General features: G+C 48.0%; 1 protein-coding gene across 2 annotated transcripts in view; it reads right to left on the bottom strand.

Annotated features, from left to right (window-relative positions):
* LOC127568104 (thrombospondin-2-like) overlaps positions 1–18,580 on the bottom strand; it is an 88,055-nt gene that overhangs the window by 35,231 nt on the left and 34,244 nt on the right. For both annotated transcript variants that reach the window (XM_052011420.1, XM_052011421.1), the window contains exons 7-9: positions 12,811–12,904; positions 6,068–6,238; positions 1,119–1,295 (exon numbers count right to left, since the gene is read on the bottom strand). In XM_052011420.1, coding sequence (XP_051867380.1) covers positions 1,119–1,295; positions 6,068–6,238; positions 12,811–12,904 — 442 coding nt within the window. The remainder of the gene's footprint in view (positions 1–1,118; positions 1,296–6,067; positions 6,239–12,810; positions 12,905–18,580) is intronic.

The raw sequence follows: 18,580 nt of genomic DNA, 5'->3' as shown, positions 1-18,580 counted from the left end.
AAGGCCAGGTTGATAACGCAAATCAATCGGCCGCTTTGCTGCCTCATTGGGGTCTGCCTCTCACCCCGACTGCCACTGGGTCTCCTACCCTGTCCGTAATGGGCTGGGTCCTAATGGGGTTAGGGATGGACACTAAATCTTAACTGGGAGCGTAGGCCTAAGTGACAACTTCTCCCCGCTAAGGACTTTTCCAAGTGCTCTTTAATGATACCTTTGAACATTTTGTCTGTGGCAGAACCACTCCCGCTAAAAACAAATCTTTGTGGAGTCCCAGAGCACAGAAAGAGGCCCTATGGTCCACCATATTCATGCTGACCATCAGGCACCCATCTACACTAATCCCATTTGCCAGCACATGATCTGTAGCCTTCTATGCCTTGATGATTCAAGTGCTTCTTAAATGTTGTGAGAGTCTCTGCCTTCACCACCAGTGCGTTCCAGAAGCTAACCATCTCCTGGGTGAAAAGTTCTTCCTCAGAACCCCTCTAAACCTCTTATCCTAAACCTAAGTCCTCTAGCTTTTGATTTTAGCCCCTTTGTAGTTTTGTCCAGAGGTCTAGATTTGTTCTTGAACCATCCATTAATTTGAACAGCTTTGCTGTATCAAACCAACGCAACCCAGTCACGATCTTGTGAGCATCCATTGGATCTCCTGGCAACATCCTTTGTTAGCAGCATTCCAGTCTAACCTTGCAGTCTGTCAATGCTCGGAAAACCTTGTGCCTCAATGAGCTCACCTCCAAACCGCAGAGACAATGGAACAATCTACTCAGCATTCCCGTTTAGGGAAAGCCCTTGTCCCCACATCAGTGCTGTGTATGGAAAGATATACGGTCCGTTACTTGTGATGTTGTTCACTCCGTTTTTACGCAGATACAATAGCAACGTTTGAGAGGTATTTAGACAGTGACAGGAAGAGGCAGGGAATGGAGGGGTATAGACATGTGCAGGCGGATGTGCAGTTTAATTTGGCATCGTGTTCAGCACAGACATCATGGGCCGAAGGGCCTGTTCCTACTGTTCTACGTTCTATGGACCATGTCACAAACCAGGTTCCGAAGGGGCAGACAGAGTCGTGCCAGTCACAGTGAGGAGTCGCGAGGGGCAAAGGGACTTACTGGGGCACGGGGCCTTCATGCACTGCTTCGTCTCCCGACCGTTCCCCTGGCAGTCCTGGCCACCCAGCTGCGGCACGGGCGAGTTGCAGAGGCGGATGCGGGTGGTGATGCCGTCTCCACAGGTGACCGAGCAGGGAGACCACGGTGACCAGTGGCTCCAGCCTCCATCCTGTCGAACTGAAGACACAGGAATTCACGTCAGCACACCAGCGGAGAGTGTTCCGATACAAGACAGCAAGCACAGTCAACGACTACCTCCATTTCTATAGCACCTTTAACATTGCAAACCATTCCGGGGTAGCCAATAGGAGAAGATACGGATGGACACAGAGTTAGCATCTTGGAAGTACCCAGGCAAATGATCAACCAGCTGTCAAAGAAGAAGGCTTCAGAGACATTAAAGGGAGGGAGGGAGGTTCGTGGCAGGAAGTTCAGAGGTCATGGTCCTCAAAGCCGAAGGTGCGGTACCAGTGGAGCGATTAAGTTCAAGGTCATGGACGGAGGAGTGCAGAGTGGCTGGCACGGTAGTGATGCGGTTAGCGTAACGCTTTACAGCACCAGCAACCCAGGTTTGATTCCAGCCACTGTCTGTAAGGGGTTTGTACGTTCTCCCCATGACTGGGTGGGTTTCCTCCGAGTTCTCCAGTTTCCTCTCACATTCCAGAAGTTGTACAGTTTAGGAAGTTGCGGGCATGCTATGTTGGCGCCAGAAGCGTGGCGACACTAGCAGGCTGCCCCCAGAACACTCTACGCAAAAGATGCATTTCACTGTGTGTTTCGATGTACATGTGACTAATAAAGATATCTTATCTTAGATATCAGTGGTTTATAGGGCGGAGGTGGCTGCGGAGAGACGTGGGAGGGATTGGAAAATAAGTGCGCAAATTTTAAACTTGAGGACCTTGATCCAGATCAAAACAGAACAGAGAGAGGTGGGCTTTGGAGGGAGCACAGATTCAGGCAAGCTGACCAGAACAACATCGGGATGGGCAGATATGGAAGAAACAAAAGCAGGGTTGGGGTCTCAGCAGCAGATAGATGGGGAATTGGGCCCTGCTACAGAAGTGGGAATAGGCAGTCAGAGGTGATGTGGTCCAACACTCAGCCTGTGATGTGAGGCACTGGGGTCCGGTGGTGGTGTAGTGGTTAAGTTACAGGAGTAGCAATCCAGAGAAGCAATCCAAAGACCTGAGATCAAATCCTACCAGGGCAGCGTGGAGTCCAAATCCCATTTGTGATTTGGAGGGAAACAACAGCTGATCTTAGTAAGGACCAGCTTGTTGTAACAGCCCATCCAGTTCACCAATGTCCTTCAGGAGAGGAAGTCTTACTTGGTCTGGCCCAGATGTGAGTCGAGGCCTGACCCAGCTCACATGGTTGCCCCTGTTGGCTGTTCAAAATGGCCAAGCAGGCCACTATGTTACAAGAAGCTCAACACCCACCTTCTGAAGGGACAATAAAGGATGGGCAATAAATGCTGGTTCTCAATAAATACATTAATGAACAGATAGATAGATAGATAGATAGATAGATAGATAGATAGATAGATAGATAGATAGATAGATAGATAGATAGATAGATAGATAGGTGGGTAGATAATATGTAATATGTCATCCGATGGTAAAAATGAATCTAAGGTAATTGGTGGCTGATTTCAGTGGAACCACTGATTGATGGGATTTGGCAGATAACGAAAACTCCCGCAGCTATGAGCTTATGCCTGTGGTACAGCAATAATTAGACATGAGTGTAAAAACAGGAAACCAATAAACTGTCCTGACTTGGAAATATATCACTATTCCTTGTCGCCGGGTCAAATCTTAGAACGTCCTAACCAACAGAACTGTGGGAGCACGTTATCCATTCAGTTTGATGCAGTTCCAAGGAGAGGGCCTATCAGCACCTTCTCAAGGGCAATTAGAGATGGACAGTTGATAGTGACATAGATGTCCTTAAGTGTTAATAACTTTTAATAAAGAGCTGATTTGAATCTTTCTTGAGCCATGTTCTGTAATAGAGGAGTCCTTTGTGTAAAAGTTACATAGAATAGGACAGCGTGCATTCAAGTTTTAGAAGAATGAGGTGTGATCTCACTGCAAGGGGCTGAATGGCCTACTCCTGCCCAAAATTATTAAGGGATTGCACACTGTTCTGGAACCAGAGCAATCCTCTCAAGGTAAGCAGTTAGTTACTAAAGCCTGAGTAGAGGAGGAATGTACCTAATGTAGGTGGGTAATATAGGACAGGCATGGTAGTGTAGCAGTTAGCATAACACTATTACAGCGCCAGTGACCCGGGTTCAATTCCCGTCGCTGTCTGTAAGGAGTTTGTACGTTCTCCCCATGTCTGCATGGCTTTCCTCCGGGTGCTCCGGTTTCCTCCCACATTCCAAAGACATACGGGTTAGGAAGTTGTGGGCATGCTATGTTGGAGCCGGAAGTGTGGCGACACTTGTGGGCTGCCCCCAGAACAATCTATGCAAAAACATGCATTTCACTGTGTGTTTGGATGTACATGTGACTAATAAAGAAATCTTATCTTAAATGTCTTCTCAGAGGACTGTGAATCTTTGGAATTCTCTCCCCCCAGAGGGATGTGGAAGCTGTGCCAATGAGTATAAACATAGCTGGAACCAATAGGTTTTTGGGAACCGACAGAATCAAGGAACGTGGGGATCTGTTGCACATGTGGATGAGGTTGAGAACGAACCTTGGTCTTACTGAATAGTAGAGCTGGCCCAAGGGGCTGAATGGTCTACTCCTGTTCCAATCCTCATCTTTTAATGTACAGTTATGAATGAGCAGTGAGACAATTGTTCTGATTTTAACTCTTGGTGGGAAGCAGGCTTTGGGGGGCTGGGAGGCTAATTGGCCACTGCAAAATTGCACCTAATGTAGGTGGGTAATATGGGAATGTGGGGAAAAGTAGTGGGGGATTGCTCAGTGAGCCAGCATTAACTTGATGGGCTGAATAGCCTGATGGAGAACGAGCAGGCAATTCAGCCCCTCAAACTTGACTTCTATCTTTTAGTAACTTCAAGGGAAGATTTGCTGCACTTTTTTGATCATGTGCATTGTTTAACAGGCTACTCTCCAATGCAAATATATTAGTGTTAGAGCAACCTAACAGACGTTCTTTACGTGCAGAGTTCAGTGAAGGAGAAGGGAGCTCAGAGAGACTTTGGACACGTTCCAGATCAGGGCTTTCTCACAAAGTCTGCTCAGAAGCAGCTGTTGAGCCTGACTGTGGCTTCAGGCTCTCCAGACCTATCTTAAGGTCAGGGCCATGCTACTTGTCAGCTGCCCTGATTAAATGTGACAGGGAAGGCCTTTCAGAATTACAGCAGCGTTAGGTTGAACATTGGTGGAAACAGGAACTACGAGAGGCAGGGAAACAGTCCCTGGTTCGCTAACAACTACTCGACACTGTCACTCCCCAACTGCAGGATCCATTCACTTCTTAAATTCATTCTTTAGAGAGGGTGCAGAAGAGGTTCACCAGGATGCTGCCTGGATTAGAGGGTATTAAGGAGAGGTTGGACAAACTTAGGTTGTTTTCTCTGGAGCGTCGGACACTTGGGGGGGAGACCTGATAGAGGTTTATAAAGTTATGAGAGGAATAGATACGGCAGATAGAGTCTTTTTCCCAGGGTAGAAATGTTGAATACCAGAGGCTTAGTTTTGAGTTGAGAGGGAGAAAGTTTAAAAGGGATGTTGGGTGGGTGGGGGGGGGCCAAGTTTTTTTACATGGACAGTGGTCGGTGTCATTCCCTCTTCTCCCCTCTCCCATCAGGCAGAAGGTACAAAAGATTTAAAACATGCTCCACCAGGCTCAAGACAGCTTCTATCCCATTGTTATGAGACCATTGAACAGACCACTTGTACGATAAAGATGAACTCTTGACCTCACAATCTACCTCGTCATGGAGCAACACACACAAAGAATGCTGGAGGAACTCAGCAGGTCAGGCAGCATCTAGGGAGGGAAATAAATTGTCGATGTTTTGGGTCAGGACCCTTCATCAGGACAGGAAAGGAAGAGGGCGGCCATCATGGCCCTTGCACCTATTGTCTACCTGTACTGCACTTTTTCCTTAATACTATATTCTACATTCTATTATTGTTTTTCCCTTGTACTACCTCGACGTACTTATGTTGTGAAATGATCTGTATGGATGGCATGTAAAACAAAGTTTCTCACTGCACCTCGGTACATGTGACAATAATAAACCAATTACCATATAACATAAGATTTCTTTATTGGTTACATGTACATCGAAACATACAGTGAACAGCATCGTTCTGTGTTACTGAGAATATGCTGGGGGCAGCCAGCAAGCGTCGCCACGCTTCCGGCACCAACATAGCATGCCCACAGCTTCCTAACCCGAACGTCTTTGGAATATGGGAGCACCTGGAGGAAACCCACGCAGATACACGGGGAGAACGTACAAACTCCTTACAGACAGTGGCGGGAATTCAACCCGGGTCGCTAGCACTGTAAAGCGTTATGCTAACCGCAACACTACTGTGCCTACCGTTATGGCCTACCCCCAAAAAGGTGGTGGTGAGGTACCTCCTTGAACTGCCGTGTGGGGAAGATATCCCCGCACCACTGTCAGGGATAGGGAATTCCAGGATTTAGACCCTGTGGCAAAGAAGGAAAAGTGACCCATTCTGATTATGGATGGCGCATGGCTTGGAGGGAGAGTTTGGGATTGTCCCAATACATCTTCCGCCCTCAGAAGGGGTGGGAGTCACAGGTTTGGAAGGTCCCATCCTCGCGGTGACCTGTGAGTGTTGTGCTTCCGGTCAACATGGATGTTAACTCATAGATACTGGTGCAGTTAGGAGATCGCACCTCCTCCGAGTGGGATTGATTAAGACAGCTGAGACCCCCCCTTCAGCACCCCCCTCACCACCCACCCCGCCCCCATCAGCGAGACTTACTCCGTTTGTCGCACTCCGCCGGCTGGCAGGACTTTGTCTGGATCGATGGGCCTTCGCACAGGCTGCTGGTGGGGTCACACGACCTTCCCCGCTGCTGCGTCCCGGTGCCACAGGATACAGAGCATTCTGTCCATTCCGACCACGGCGACCAACCGTCTTCGCTGTCTTTAGCTGGAGAGGGGACAAAGAAACAGCTAAGTGCTGGGGCACACACATCTTCCCTCCGCCAACATGGATGACTTGTTCTGTGTGTGTCCAGGTCACTACGTGAGCCACTGCCCCGGCTGAAGAGAGCCAGTGGGAAGGGACAGATCAGGAGGTGAGGGATGGCTTGCTTTGGGATTGCAAGATTGCAGGAGAGAGGGAAGACTGGGGAAAAAGAAGAGCTTAGAAGACTCTGAATAATGATTTATTAAAATGTAAGGCTGTCCAAAGACTCTTCATGGAATCACGATGGCACTCAGAAGGCCATTCAGCCCACACCAACCCATCCCATCGGAATAGCCGGCTCCTTCTCCGTACCTCTGCAAGTAACGTTCCCTGGACCCATCCAATTCCTTTCTGAAAGGCGATTTCCACCACTTTTACCAGCAATGAGTGTGTGATCATTACCCCCTCTCTGGGTAATCAGGGTTTGCTCACCTCACTCCATCCATGATACCTTTTGCACATCATTGATGGGAATTGGATGACCTGTCCCGGGCCCAGCACATAGAAGCAACCACAAGGAAGGCGTGCTAGCATCTTTAATAGAAGGTTAAGTGGGTTCGGCTTGTCACCGAACAATCTAGCAAACTTCTACAGATGTCTTGTTGAAAGTATCCTGACTGGTTGCATCATGGTCTGGTACGGCAATTCGAATGCCCAGGAACGTAAAGAGGCTGCAAAGAGTAGTGGACAATACATCATGGGCACACCCCTCCCCACCATCAGTAGTATCTACAGGAGGTGCTGCCTCAAGAAGGCAGCATCTGCCACCAAAGATCCCCACCATCTGGGCCATACCATCCCTGTAGCTGTGACACTGTATTCTGTTATTGTTTTACCATGTACTACCTCAATGCACTCTGTACTACCTCAATGCACTGTGTACTACCTCAATGCACTGTGTAATGAATTGATCAGTACAAACGGTATGTAAGAACAAGTTTTTCACTGTACCTTGGTACATGTGACAATAATAAACCAATATCAATAATACCATCGGGCAGGAGGTACAGAAGCCTGAAGTCCCACACCACCAGGTTCAGGAACAGCTACTTCCCTTCAACCATTCGGTTCTTGAACCAACCCTAATCACTACCTCAATATAGCAACACTGTGACCACTTTGCACTACAATGGACTTGGTGATTTTATTTGTTCTAATTGTGTTCTTGTTAAAATTGTGTATAATTTATGTTTAATTTTTGCTTTTCTTGTGAATGCTGCTTATCTGATGCCATGTGCCTGTGAGGCTGCTGCAAATAAGTTTTTCATTGCACCCGTGCACACATGACCTTGTGCATGTGACAATAAACTCGACTTCTATGACTTTTTATGACTTTTTAACAGCATCTCTCTATTTACCACCATGGTCTTGTCCATCAAGTCTCCTCTTGACCTTCTTTGCTCCAATGAGAACACTCTCAGCTTCTCCTGTCTCACCTTGCAGCTGAAATCCCTCATCCCTAGAAACTTTCGGCACCTCCCTCACGCTCGTCCTGTCTGGTGTGGTGACCAGCCTTGGATGCAGTACTCCAGCTGAGTCCATGGCAGGTCAGAACATTGGAGGGGGTGGTGGGAAGGAATAGTGACACCAATCTGAGGGAGCAACTGATGGGACAGAGAGCTCCTGGACAGAAAGGGCTAGATCATTTCACATCTGGTGACTTCTCCAGTGATCATGGCTTGAGCTCCATTTGGCCAACTCACAACCCCTCGCCAATGAATTGCCAAGGCTCAGGAGGACATGGACCTCATGGATAACTAGGACTAGCATAGATGTGCAGTGGCTGGTCAGTGCAGACATGGTGGGCTGAAGGGCCTGTTTCTGTGCTATAAGACCATTGACCATAAGATATCGGAGCAGAATTAGGCCATTCGGCCCATCGAGTCTGCTCTTGCCATTCAATCATGGCTGATTTATTTTTCCCTCTCAACCCCATTCTCCTGCCTTCTCCCCGTAACCTTTGACACCCTTACTAATCAAGAACCTATCCACCTCCACTTTCAATATACCCAGTGACTTGGCCTCCACAGCCATCTGTGGCAATGAATTCCACAAATTCACCACCCACTGGCTAAAGAAATTCCTCCTCACTTCAGTTCTTAAGGGACGTCTTTCTATTCTGAGGCTGTGACCTGTATGACCCTCAGTGCCAGATACACATGCACCAATGGGGGCTCGAGACTTTGCTCAGCTGACTTGGATATCAGACCAAGTTATACGTTACCAGACATTCCATTTCAAATCTGCACACCACGCACAATGGTCACTGGTTCCCGAGTTAGGATCAGCAATTCCTACACACGCAGGTCAGACTTGCAAATGCTCATCTCCTGTTGACAGTTTGGAATTTGGAATGGACCCTTACAAACTTCCCAATCTTTTAGGTTTCTCTTTCAAGTCAACTCCATATAGGGTTGGAAAATTACTTTCCCATCCAAGTTCCCGAGACAATAGTTAATGACTGTTTTCCTATAAATCGGGCTTTGAAATAGGAATTGGTCCACACACTAATCAGCACAATTCTATAATCACAAATTTATTCCTGAAACGTTTCAATCTAACTGGCAATTTGCATGAAGCCGTTAATTATTTCAAGGCATGTTTTTCTGTTGACTGTATTTGCGTGTTGTGAATGACCTAAGCGTTATTAATGATTAACCTATGTGAGAGAGAGCTCAGTGCTTGGGATGGCTTTAACACAACCTTTTATTTGGTCAGAAGCTGGCTTGAGCAGCCCAGTGGCACAGCTGGTAGAGCCGCCACCTCGCAGTGCCAGAGACCCAGGTTCGATCCTGACCTCAGGTGCTGTCTGTGTGGAGTTTACACGCTCTCCCCGTGACCATGTGGGTTTCCCCCGGGTGTTCCGACATCCCAAAGACATGCGGGTTAATTGGCCACTGTAAATTGCCCCTAGTGTGTAGGTGGGTGGTAGATTTTGGGGACAGTTGACAGAGAATAAAATGAGTTGGGGCAGGATTGGGGTAAATGGGTGCTTGATAGTCAGTGGACAGTGGGCAAAAGGGTCTGTTTCCACGCTGCGCCTCTACACCACTCTGTGCTTGACTCAATGATCTCAGTAAAATATTAGTTTTGCAGGAGTTAGACAGGGTATGTGCAGGGGTCACATTTCCCCTAATGGGGGTGGGGGAGGTGTCCAGAGTCAGGGACAGTCTCGGGATAAGGGGTCAGACATTTAGGATGCAGGCAAATGGGACTAGCTTGAATAGACACCTTGGTCAGCATGGACCTGTTGGGCCGAAGGACCTGTTTTTGTGCTGTGTGGCTCTATGACTGAGATCCAATGGGAAGTCACTTCCCAGAGATATCTTTGTGAATCTTTGGGATTTTCCAGCCTCTGGGAAAAACATCCCATTACTTCAGCCCACTAAGTCTGTGCAAACCATCAATCATCCAGTTTACAGTCATCCCATTTTATTCTCCCCACATTCCCATCAACTCTCCCCCAGGTTCTACTTACCAGAGGCAAATCACAGTGGCCAATTCACCTGCCAACCAACATATCTTTGGGATGTGGAAGGGTAACAGGAAACCCACACGGTCACAGTGAGAATGTGCAAACTCCACACAAACAGCACCACAGGTCAGGATTGAACCCGGGTCTCTGGGCTTGTAAGACAGCGGATCTAATAGCTGCACCACTGTGCCCCTCCCCACACACCCCCTCCCCAAAAGGCTGATACTGATGGATATTTGGATCTGGGGATCAAGGGAGTTGGGATCTGTCAGGGGAGCGAAGTTGAGGTATAAAATCAGTAGGTGAATGGCAGAACATGGGCTCGAGGCTCATGATCCCTCGCATGCCTTATTTTCTCCCCCTGCAGATGCTGCCTCGAACTAGCCAAGCTCTTCCAGTGATTCCAGTCTTGATTTCAGAGTTGCATCACCTGTCTACCGAGCTACAGCATCTACTGCCCCTCGCTGATTACATACACATCCCTCTTGGCCTTCTTTTGGATTCCTCCTCCAATCCATCCTCCTTTCTCCCGCTTCCCTCTTGGAAGCTGGAAAGAGTGCAGTGGAGATCTATGAGGATGTTGCCAGGACTCGAGGGACTGAGTTATGTGGAGAGATTGAGCAGGTTGGGACCTTATTCATCAGAGCAGAGGAGAACGAAAGGTTATAAAATCATGAGGGGGCAGAGATAGGGTGAAGAAAAAGAGAAACAAAGGACTGCAGATGCTGGAATCTAGATGAAAAACACGACGATGCTGGAGGAACTCAGCAGGCCAGGCAGCATCCGTGGAGAAAAGCAGGTGGTCAACGTTTCGGGTCAGGACCCTTCCTCAGGACCGAAGATAGGAAAAGTGGAAGCCCAAGATATAGGGGGGAAAAGCAGAGCAGTGATAGGTGGACAAAAGAGGGGAGGCAGGGTGGGCACAATGTGGTGATAGGTAGATGCAGGTAAGAGATAGTGACAGGCAGGTGCGGGGGAGGAGGGGAGAGCAGATCCACTGGGGGATGGGTCAAAGGTAAAGAGGAAAAAAGTGGGGGGGGGGTTTAGAAAAAAGAGAGATAAGCTAGGAAGGGGAAAAAAAAAGAGGCATAGTTGGGGGTGGAGGGAGTGGGGGTTACTTAAAGTGGGAGAATTCAATGTTCTCGCTGTTAGGCTGCAAGGTTCCAAGATGGAAAATGAGGTGCTGTTCCTCCAGTTTGTGCTTGGAATTCTCCTGGCAGTGGAGGAGGCTGAGGACTGTCATATCAGTGATAGTGTGGGAGGGGGAGTTGAAGTGACTGGCAATGGGGAGAGGCAGATCACGGTTATGGACAGAGCGCAGATGTTCTGCGAAACAGTCACCTAGTCTGCATTTGGTCTCACCAATGTAGAGGAGGCCACACTTGGAGCACTGAATGCAGTCGATGATATTAGGAGAGATGTAGGTGAATCTCTGTCTCACCTGGTGTATGTGCACAGTCTTTTTTCCAAGGGTTGGGCAATCAAGAACTAGAGGACATAGATTTAGGATGAGAGAGGAGAGGTTTAATAGGAACCTGAGGGGTAACTTTTTCACCCAGAGGGTTGTCCATATATGAGCTGTCAGAGGAAGTGGTTGAGGCAGGTACATTACAACATCTAAAAGGCACTTGGGCAGGTACATGGATGGGGAAGTTTCAGAAGGATATGGTCCAAATATGGGGAAATGAGACCAGTTTAGATGGGAATCTTGGTCGGCATGGACCAGTTGGGCTGAAGGGACTGTTTCTGTGCTGTATATGACTCTTTGACTCTATGACTCCTGGCCCAGGTCTATCATGAGCTGAGAGAGTGAACTGTTCCAGCACAACTCTGACAGCCCGCCACAAAAACTTAACCTCGAAACATAAAACTCTCAGAAGTCCTGTGACGTTCTCCATAGACTTACACCAAACTCATCACCTCACCTCCCCATGATCAGTTCGTAACACAGTATAAATAAATCCCGGAGAAAGCTCTGCTTAGATCATCAGAATCTAATCGAAAAAAGGAGTGAACAACATTTCTTAAACTGCACTTGTGTGTGTTCCAATTTGGAACAAGTATCTGTAAGGGAATATAAACCCATTGCCAAAATCCTCAGGAATATCTCAGAGCCCAGAGCATATGGGAGCAGAGTAGACAGAAATCTCAGGGTGGAGACAGATGGGAATCTTGGAATGTCGAGGATAATGTAATCTCAGGAGGAAGGATAGGTTACTGGATTCTCAGGGGAAAAGGGTTTGGGAATCTCCAAGGAGAGGGTATGGGAATCTCTGGGAGAGAGGGAACAGGAATCTCAAAGGTGAAACATTTACTGTTGAGCAGGAAATCTGATTTAATGCCGTCATTAGTGGAAGGGAGTTTGGCTGTGCACATCACCTGTGACACTCACTCAACAGCCCATGGGGCTGGACCCCACATGGGGCTGGACACCACATGGGGCAGGTCACACACTTGGAGCAGGTCACACACACGGAGCCAGTCTCCACATGGAACGGATCCCCCACATGGAGCCAGTCCCTATATGGAGCAGGTCCTCCACATGGAGCAGGTCCCCCACACGGAGCCAGTCCCTATACGGAGCAGGTTCCCCACACGGAGCTGGTCCCCATATAGAGCAGGTTCCCCACATGGAGAAGGTCCTCCACATGGAGTAGGTCCCCCACATGGAGCCAGTCCCCACACGGAGCCAGTCGCTATATGGAGCAGGTCCTCCACATGGAGCAGGTCCCCACATGGAGCAGGTCCCACACATGGAGCCGGTCACACACACAGAGCAGATCACATACACAGAACAGGTCACACACACGGAGCAGATCATCCATGTGGAGCAAGTTACACACACATGGAATGGGTCACACACACGGAGCCAGTCTCCCACATGGAATAATTCACCCACACGGAGCAGTCACACACACATGGCACCACAGACATTACTTTCAACCTGTGGTTTCTGCCCTGTCACCTCAAGGGTCTTCCGGTTCTGACCCCCACCAGGCAATCATGGAAACTCGCTTTGTAGTTGTGAACTTCAGCACGAAATGCTTGGGATACTCACGGAGACAGGAGGGGCAGCACTCGCCCTCAATGAAGGAGGGACTGGCACACGACACAGGTGGGCAGGTAATCCGGCGGCAGATGATACTGAAATCCTGTACAAAGGCAAGCACAATAATTACCCTCCCGGCAAGGAATGCTGGAGAAATACTTCCACACTGGACGGGGAGTGTCCGAGTGTTGGTATCCCAAGAGTTCAAACACATTCAGCCTCTCGTTCTCTGCAGGGGGAGAGGGGATGGGAATCTCTGGGGAGAGGGGACGGGAATCTTTAGGGGAGAAGGTATGGGAACCTCTGAGGAGAAGGTACGGAAATCTCATGGGGAGAGGGCACAGGAATCTCAGGAGAGAGGGGCCGGAAACTCAGGAGAGAGGGTATGGGAATCTCGGGGGGGAGGGGGAATGGGAATCTCAGAGGAGAGAGTACAGGAGTTTCAAGGGAAGAGGGTACAGAGTGTACATACGCTCTGTTCCAATACCACTGCCTACATCCTAACTCACTTGGTGCCTGGTTCCCCTTTTGGAAGCCCATGCATTTGAACATTCTCACACCGGTATCCTTTGTCTCACTCCTCCCCATTTCTGCAAACCCCTCCGACCCTCCGCCATCTTTGCTTTAATTCAGCTCTCTTAATGGCTGCTCCCCCGTCAACAGCTCCACTGTCCGGTCTGGAACCTGCACCCTACATCTTTCTGCTTCTCCCCAAAGACAAGGGGCCAAAGGTTTAGGGAGATCTGAAGGGTAAGTATTTTTACACTGAGAGTGGTTGATGTCTGGAACTCACTGCCAGAGGAGATGGTGGAATCAGACACAATCACTACTGTTAAGGGGCATTTAGACAGGCACTTAAATAGAACATAGAACATTACAGCACAGTACAGGCCCTTCGGCCCACACTGTTGTGCCAACATTTTATCCCGCTCTAAGATCTATCTAACCCTTCCCTCCCACATAGCCCCCTATTTTTCTATCATTCATGTGTCTATCTAAGAGTCTCTTAAATGCCCCAATGTATCTGCCCCAACAACCTCCGCCGGCAGTGCGTTCTACACACCCACCACTCTCTGTGTAAAAAACTTACCCCTGACATCCCCCTTATACCTTCCTCCAATCACCTTAAAATTATGCCCCCTCGTGTTAGCCATTGTCACACTGGGAAAAAGTCTCTGACTGTCCACTCGATCTATGCCTCTTATCATCTTGTACACCCCTATATCAAATCACCTTTCATCCTCCTTCCCTTCAAAGAGAAAAGTCCTAGCTCGCTCAACCTATCCTCATAAGACACGCTCTCCAATCCAGGCAACATCCTGGTAAATCTCCTCTGCACCCTCTCTAAAGCTTCCACATCCTTCCTATAATGAGGCGACCAGAACGGAACACAATACTCCAAGTGTGGTCTGATCAGAGTTCTGTACAGCTACAACATCACCTCGTGGCTCTTGAACTCAATACCCTGACTAATGAAGGCCAACACTCCATACGCCTTCTTAACAACCTTATCGACCTGCGTGGCAACCTTGAGGGATCTATGGAAGTGGACTCCAAGATCCCTCTGTTCCTCTACACTGCTAAGAGTCCTGCCATTAACCTTGTATTCTGCCTTCAAATTCAATCTCTCAAAGTGTACCACTTCTTACTTATCTGGGTTGAACTCCATCTGCCACTTCTCAGCCCAGCTCTGCATTCTATCTATATCCTGTTGTAATCTACAGCAAACTTCTACACTATCCACAACACCACCAACCTTTGTATCATCAGCAAACTTACTAACCCACCCTTCCACATCCTCATCCAAGTCATTTATAAAAATGACAAAGAGCAGGGATCCCAGAACAGATCCTTGCGGAACACCACTGGTCACCGACCTCCAGGTCGAATACGCACCATCTACAACCACCCTCTGTCTTCTATGGGTGAGCCAATTCTGAATCCACACAGCCAAGCTTCCCTGGATCCCATGCCTCCTGACTTTCTGAATGAGCCTTCCATGAGGAACTTTATCAAACGCCTTACTAAAATCCATGTACACCCCATCCACTGCTCTACCTTTATCAATGTGCTTTGTCACATCCTCAAAGAATTCAATCAGGCTAGTGAGGCATGAACTGCCCCTCACAAAGCCATGCTGACTGTCTCTAATCAGCCTATGCTTCTCCAAATGCCCATAAATCCTGTCTCTAAGAATCTTCTCCAGTAATTTGCTCACCACTGAAGCAAGACTCACTGGCCTGTAATTCCTAGGGTTATCCCTTTCTTGAACAAAGGAACAACATTTGCCACCCTCCAATCATCTGGCACCACTCCTGTGGCCAGTGAGGACGCAAAGATCGTCACCAAAGGCACAGCAATCTCTTCCCTCGCTTCCCGTAATAACGTAATAAAATCCCGGAATAAAAGGATCCAGACCCAATGCAGACAAATGAGACCGATGAGCAAAATGGTTAGTGTGGATGTTGGGTACTGAAGGGTTCATTTATGTGCCGTACAACTTCATGACTCTATGGCTCTATGACAGTACGACATTGTGTATTTAGCTGCTACAAACAACACTGGACCAATCTCTGAAACAAGCTCCAGTCTGCTGGAGGAATTCAGTGGGTCGAGCAGCATCTGTGGGGGGAGGGGGGAAAGGAATTGCCCACATTTCGGGTTGAAACCCTGCAAACTTGCACCCTCTTTGTACCGCACATGAGGTCCACACCCGACACAGCTACGCTCTGCTGCAGGTCTGGCTGAGGCAGCTCATGTGCTGCTGGCGTGCATTCAACGAGCCCATCATCTCCTTAACCTCTTGTGACATCTATCGATCCCTCCACAAAAAACATATCTCCACCCAAAAGCTGGCTTCATCCCCAAATGACAGAATTCCCTGCACAAGTTCCCTGAGACTGTGTCTGCTCAAAGGCCCTCCAAGCCACTGGCAGATTCCCAGGCTCAGCAGCAAGGATCATCTTACAGCAATTGTTTCTTAAACTTCGTCTGCACCCAATTATCTGTTTCTCTGAATGAATTTTTATGGCATCAGTCTGACTCACATGAAACATTGATGTGCTTCCCTGATTCTTAACATGTGGTGTTGAATAAGTATGACTAAAAGTTAAAGGAATTAAACCCCTAACGTGCATACTTAAAGAAAAAGTCATTTGAGTTCAGAACTTTCATTACTTACACCTATTAGCCCCCAATTTTATGCTTGGCTGCATGCTAATTGGATTGACAATGTGCTCAGGGATTGGAAAATAAAGGTGGGAAAGGAGACAAATTTCAAAAATAACTTCCGGATTCAGATTAAGACCTCGGTCTGTCCATCCCCATGGCAGTTGATTGACAAGTCACCCCACGTTAAAAGCATTCATACTCTGGCATCTTCCACCCTGCATCCTAGTTTAAGCAGGTCATCCTCAATCCCAATGGACTATCCAAGAAGAGGAGAATCCCAGTCGAATGGGGGAGTTCAGGAATGTGGACTTCAGGAAGGGGAAGTCAGGAGAACACACGTCAGTCCTCATTGAGGGGTCAGCAGTGGAAAGGGTGAGCAGCTGCAAGTTCCTGGGCGTCAACATCTCGGAGGATCTACCCTAGGCCCAACACACTGTTGCGATCTCGAAAAAGGCATGCCAGCTGCTCTACTTTGTTGGGAGTTTGAGGAGATTTGATATGTCACCAAAGACTCTTGCAAATTTCTACAGATGTACGGTGGAGGGCATTCTGACTGGTTGCATCACCGCCTGGTACAGATCCTCCAATGCACAGGATTGTAAGAGGCTGCAGAGGGTTGTAGACTCAGCCAGCTCCATCACAGGCACAACTCCCCCCACCATAGTGGACATCTGTAAGAGGTGGTGCCTCAAGAAGGTGGCATCCAAGTCCCCCACATGGACCCTCACCATCCAGGACATGCCCTCTTCTCGTTACTACCATCAGGGAGGTGGTACCGGAGCCTGAAGACCCATACTCAATGATTTAGGAACAGCTTCTTCCCCTCTGCCATCAGATTTCTGTACAGTCCATGAACCCATGAACACTACCTCATTATTCCTATTTTTTTTGCACTATTTATTTTGTAATTTATAGTAATTTTATGTCTTTGCACTGTACTGCTGCCACAAAACAACAGATTTCACGACACATAAGTCCATCATAATAAATCTGATTCTGATTCTGAAGGGGGGCCTGATAATTGAGAGTCTCCCAGTTTCCTCCACCAGAGTTGCAACGACACTCAACTCAGGGGTGCAGACGAATGCGATGCAAGTCATGTTAAATCAACCTCGGCTTACTTGGGCACTGAACTTGACTTAGGTCAGGCAGAAGGAGAAAGGGTTGTGGGTTATACCTCAGGGTCTGACCTCACCTCTGAAATCCTGGGCAGGGAACGGGAGCTTGAGATTGGAGAACCACTGGTTCTCTGGATAAGGGATCTGAATACAAGGCAGGTAATATGTGATGAGGGCTTCCAGCTCACACAGAAGGCAAATGCCAATACAGGCTAATTGGGCCAAAGAGCCTGTTTTGTGTGCTATTCCTTCAATGCATTTGTCAATGTCGGTAAAACAAGAGAGCTGCTCATTGACTTCAGGAAGTGGGGTCGGTGCACATGGTCTTGTTTACATCAATGGTGCTGAGGTCAAGAGGGTTGAGAGCTTCAAGTTCCTAGCAGTGAACACCACCAATAGCCTGTCCTGTCCAACCACGTAGACGCCACAGCCCAGAAAACTCACCAGCACCTCTACTTCCTCAGGAGGCTAAAGAAATTTGGCATGTCCCCTTTGACATTCACCAATTTTTATCGATCACCATAGAAAGCATCCTATCTGCGTGCATCACAGCTTGGTGTGGCAACTACTCTGCCTGAGACCGCAAGAAACTGCAGAGAGTTGTGGACACAGCCCAGCACATCATAGAAACCACCCTCTCCTCCATGGACTCTGTTTACACTTCTCGATGCCCCGGTCAAGTGTAATCAAAGACCCCAACCACCCTGGACATTCTCTCTTCTCCACCCTCCCATCGGGCAGAAGATACAAAAGCCTGAAAGCATGTACCACCAGGCTCAAGGACAGATTCTGTTTCCTGTTATAAAACTATTGAACAGTCCCCTTGTACGATAAGATGGACTCTTGACCTCACAATCCACCTTGTTATGGCCCTTGCACCTTATTGTCTCCTGCACTGCACTTTCTCTGCAAATGCAACACTTTATTCTGCATCCTGTTATTGTCACCATCGGTAGTATCTATAGGAAACCCTGCCTCAAGAAGGCAACATACCTCGTCAAGGATCCCCACCATCCAGGCCATGCCACCTTCTCGCAGCTACCGTCAGACAGGAGCCTGAAGTCCCACACCACCTATTTCCCTTCAACCATTCATTCTTGAACCACTGGCAAAACTCTAATCACCACTACAAGTTAGCAACACTACGACCACTCTAATCACTTTGCACTAAAATGGACTTTGATTTTTTTGTTCCAATTGTGACTTTTTTCTTGTAAAAATTATGCATAATCTATGTTTAATATGTTTTTCTTGTGAATGCTGCTTATCTGATGCTATGTGCCTGTGATGCTGCTGCAAGTACTGTAAGTTTTTCGTTGCACCTGTGCATACGTGTACTTGTGCAAATGACAATAAACCAGACTTTGACTTTTGACTTTGGCGTTTCCTTGTACTACCTCAGTGCACTGTTGTAATGAAATGATCTGTATGGATGGCGTGCAAAACAAAGTTTTTCACTGTACCTCAGTACATGTGACAATAATAAACCA

The sequence above is a fragment of the Pristis pectinata genome, chromosome 3, assembly GCF_009764475.1.
Source record: "Pristis pectinata isolate sPriPec2 chromosome 3, sPriPec2.1.pri, whole genome shotgun sequence".
Classification (NCBI taxonomy): domain Eukaryota; kingdom Metazoa; phylum Chordata; class Chondrichthyes; order Rhinopristiformes; family Pristidae; genus Pristis; species Pristis pectinata.
The sequence above is the reverse complement of the archived record's forward strand: the minus strand, read 5'-3'. Positions and strand labels throughout refer to the sequence as shown.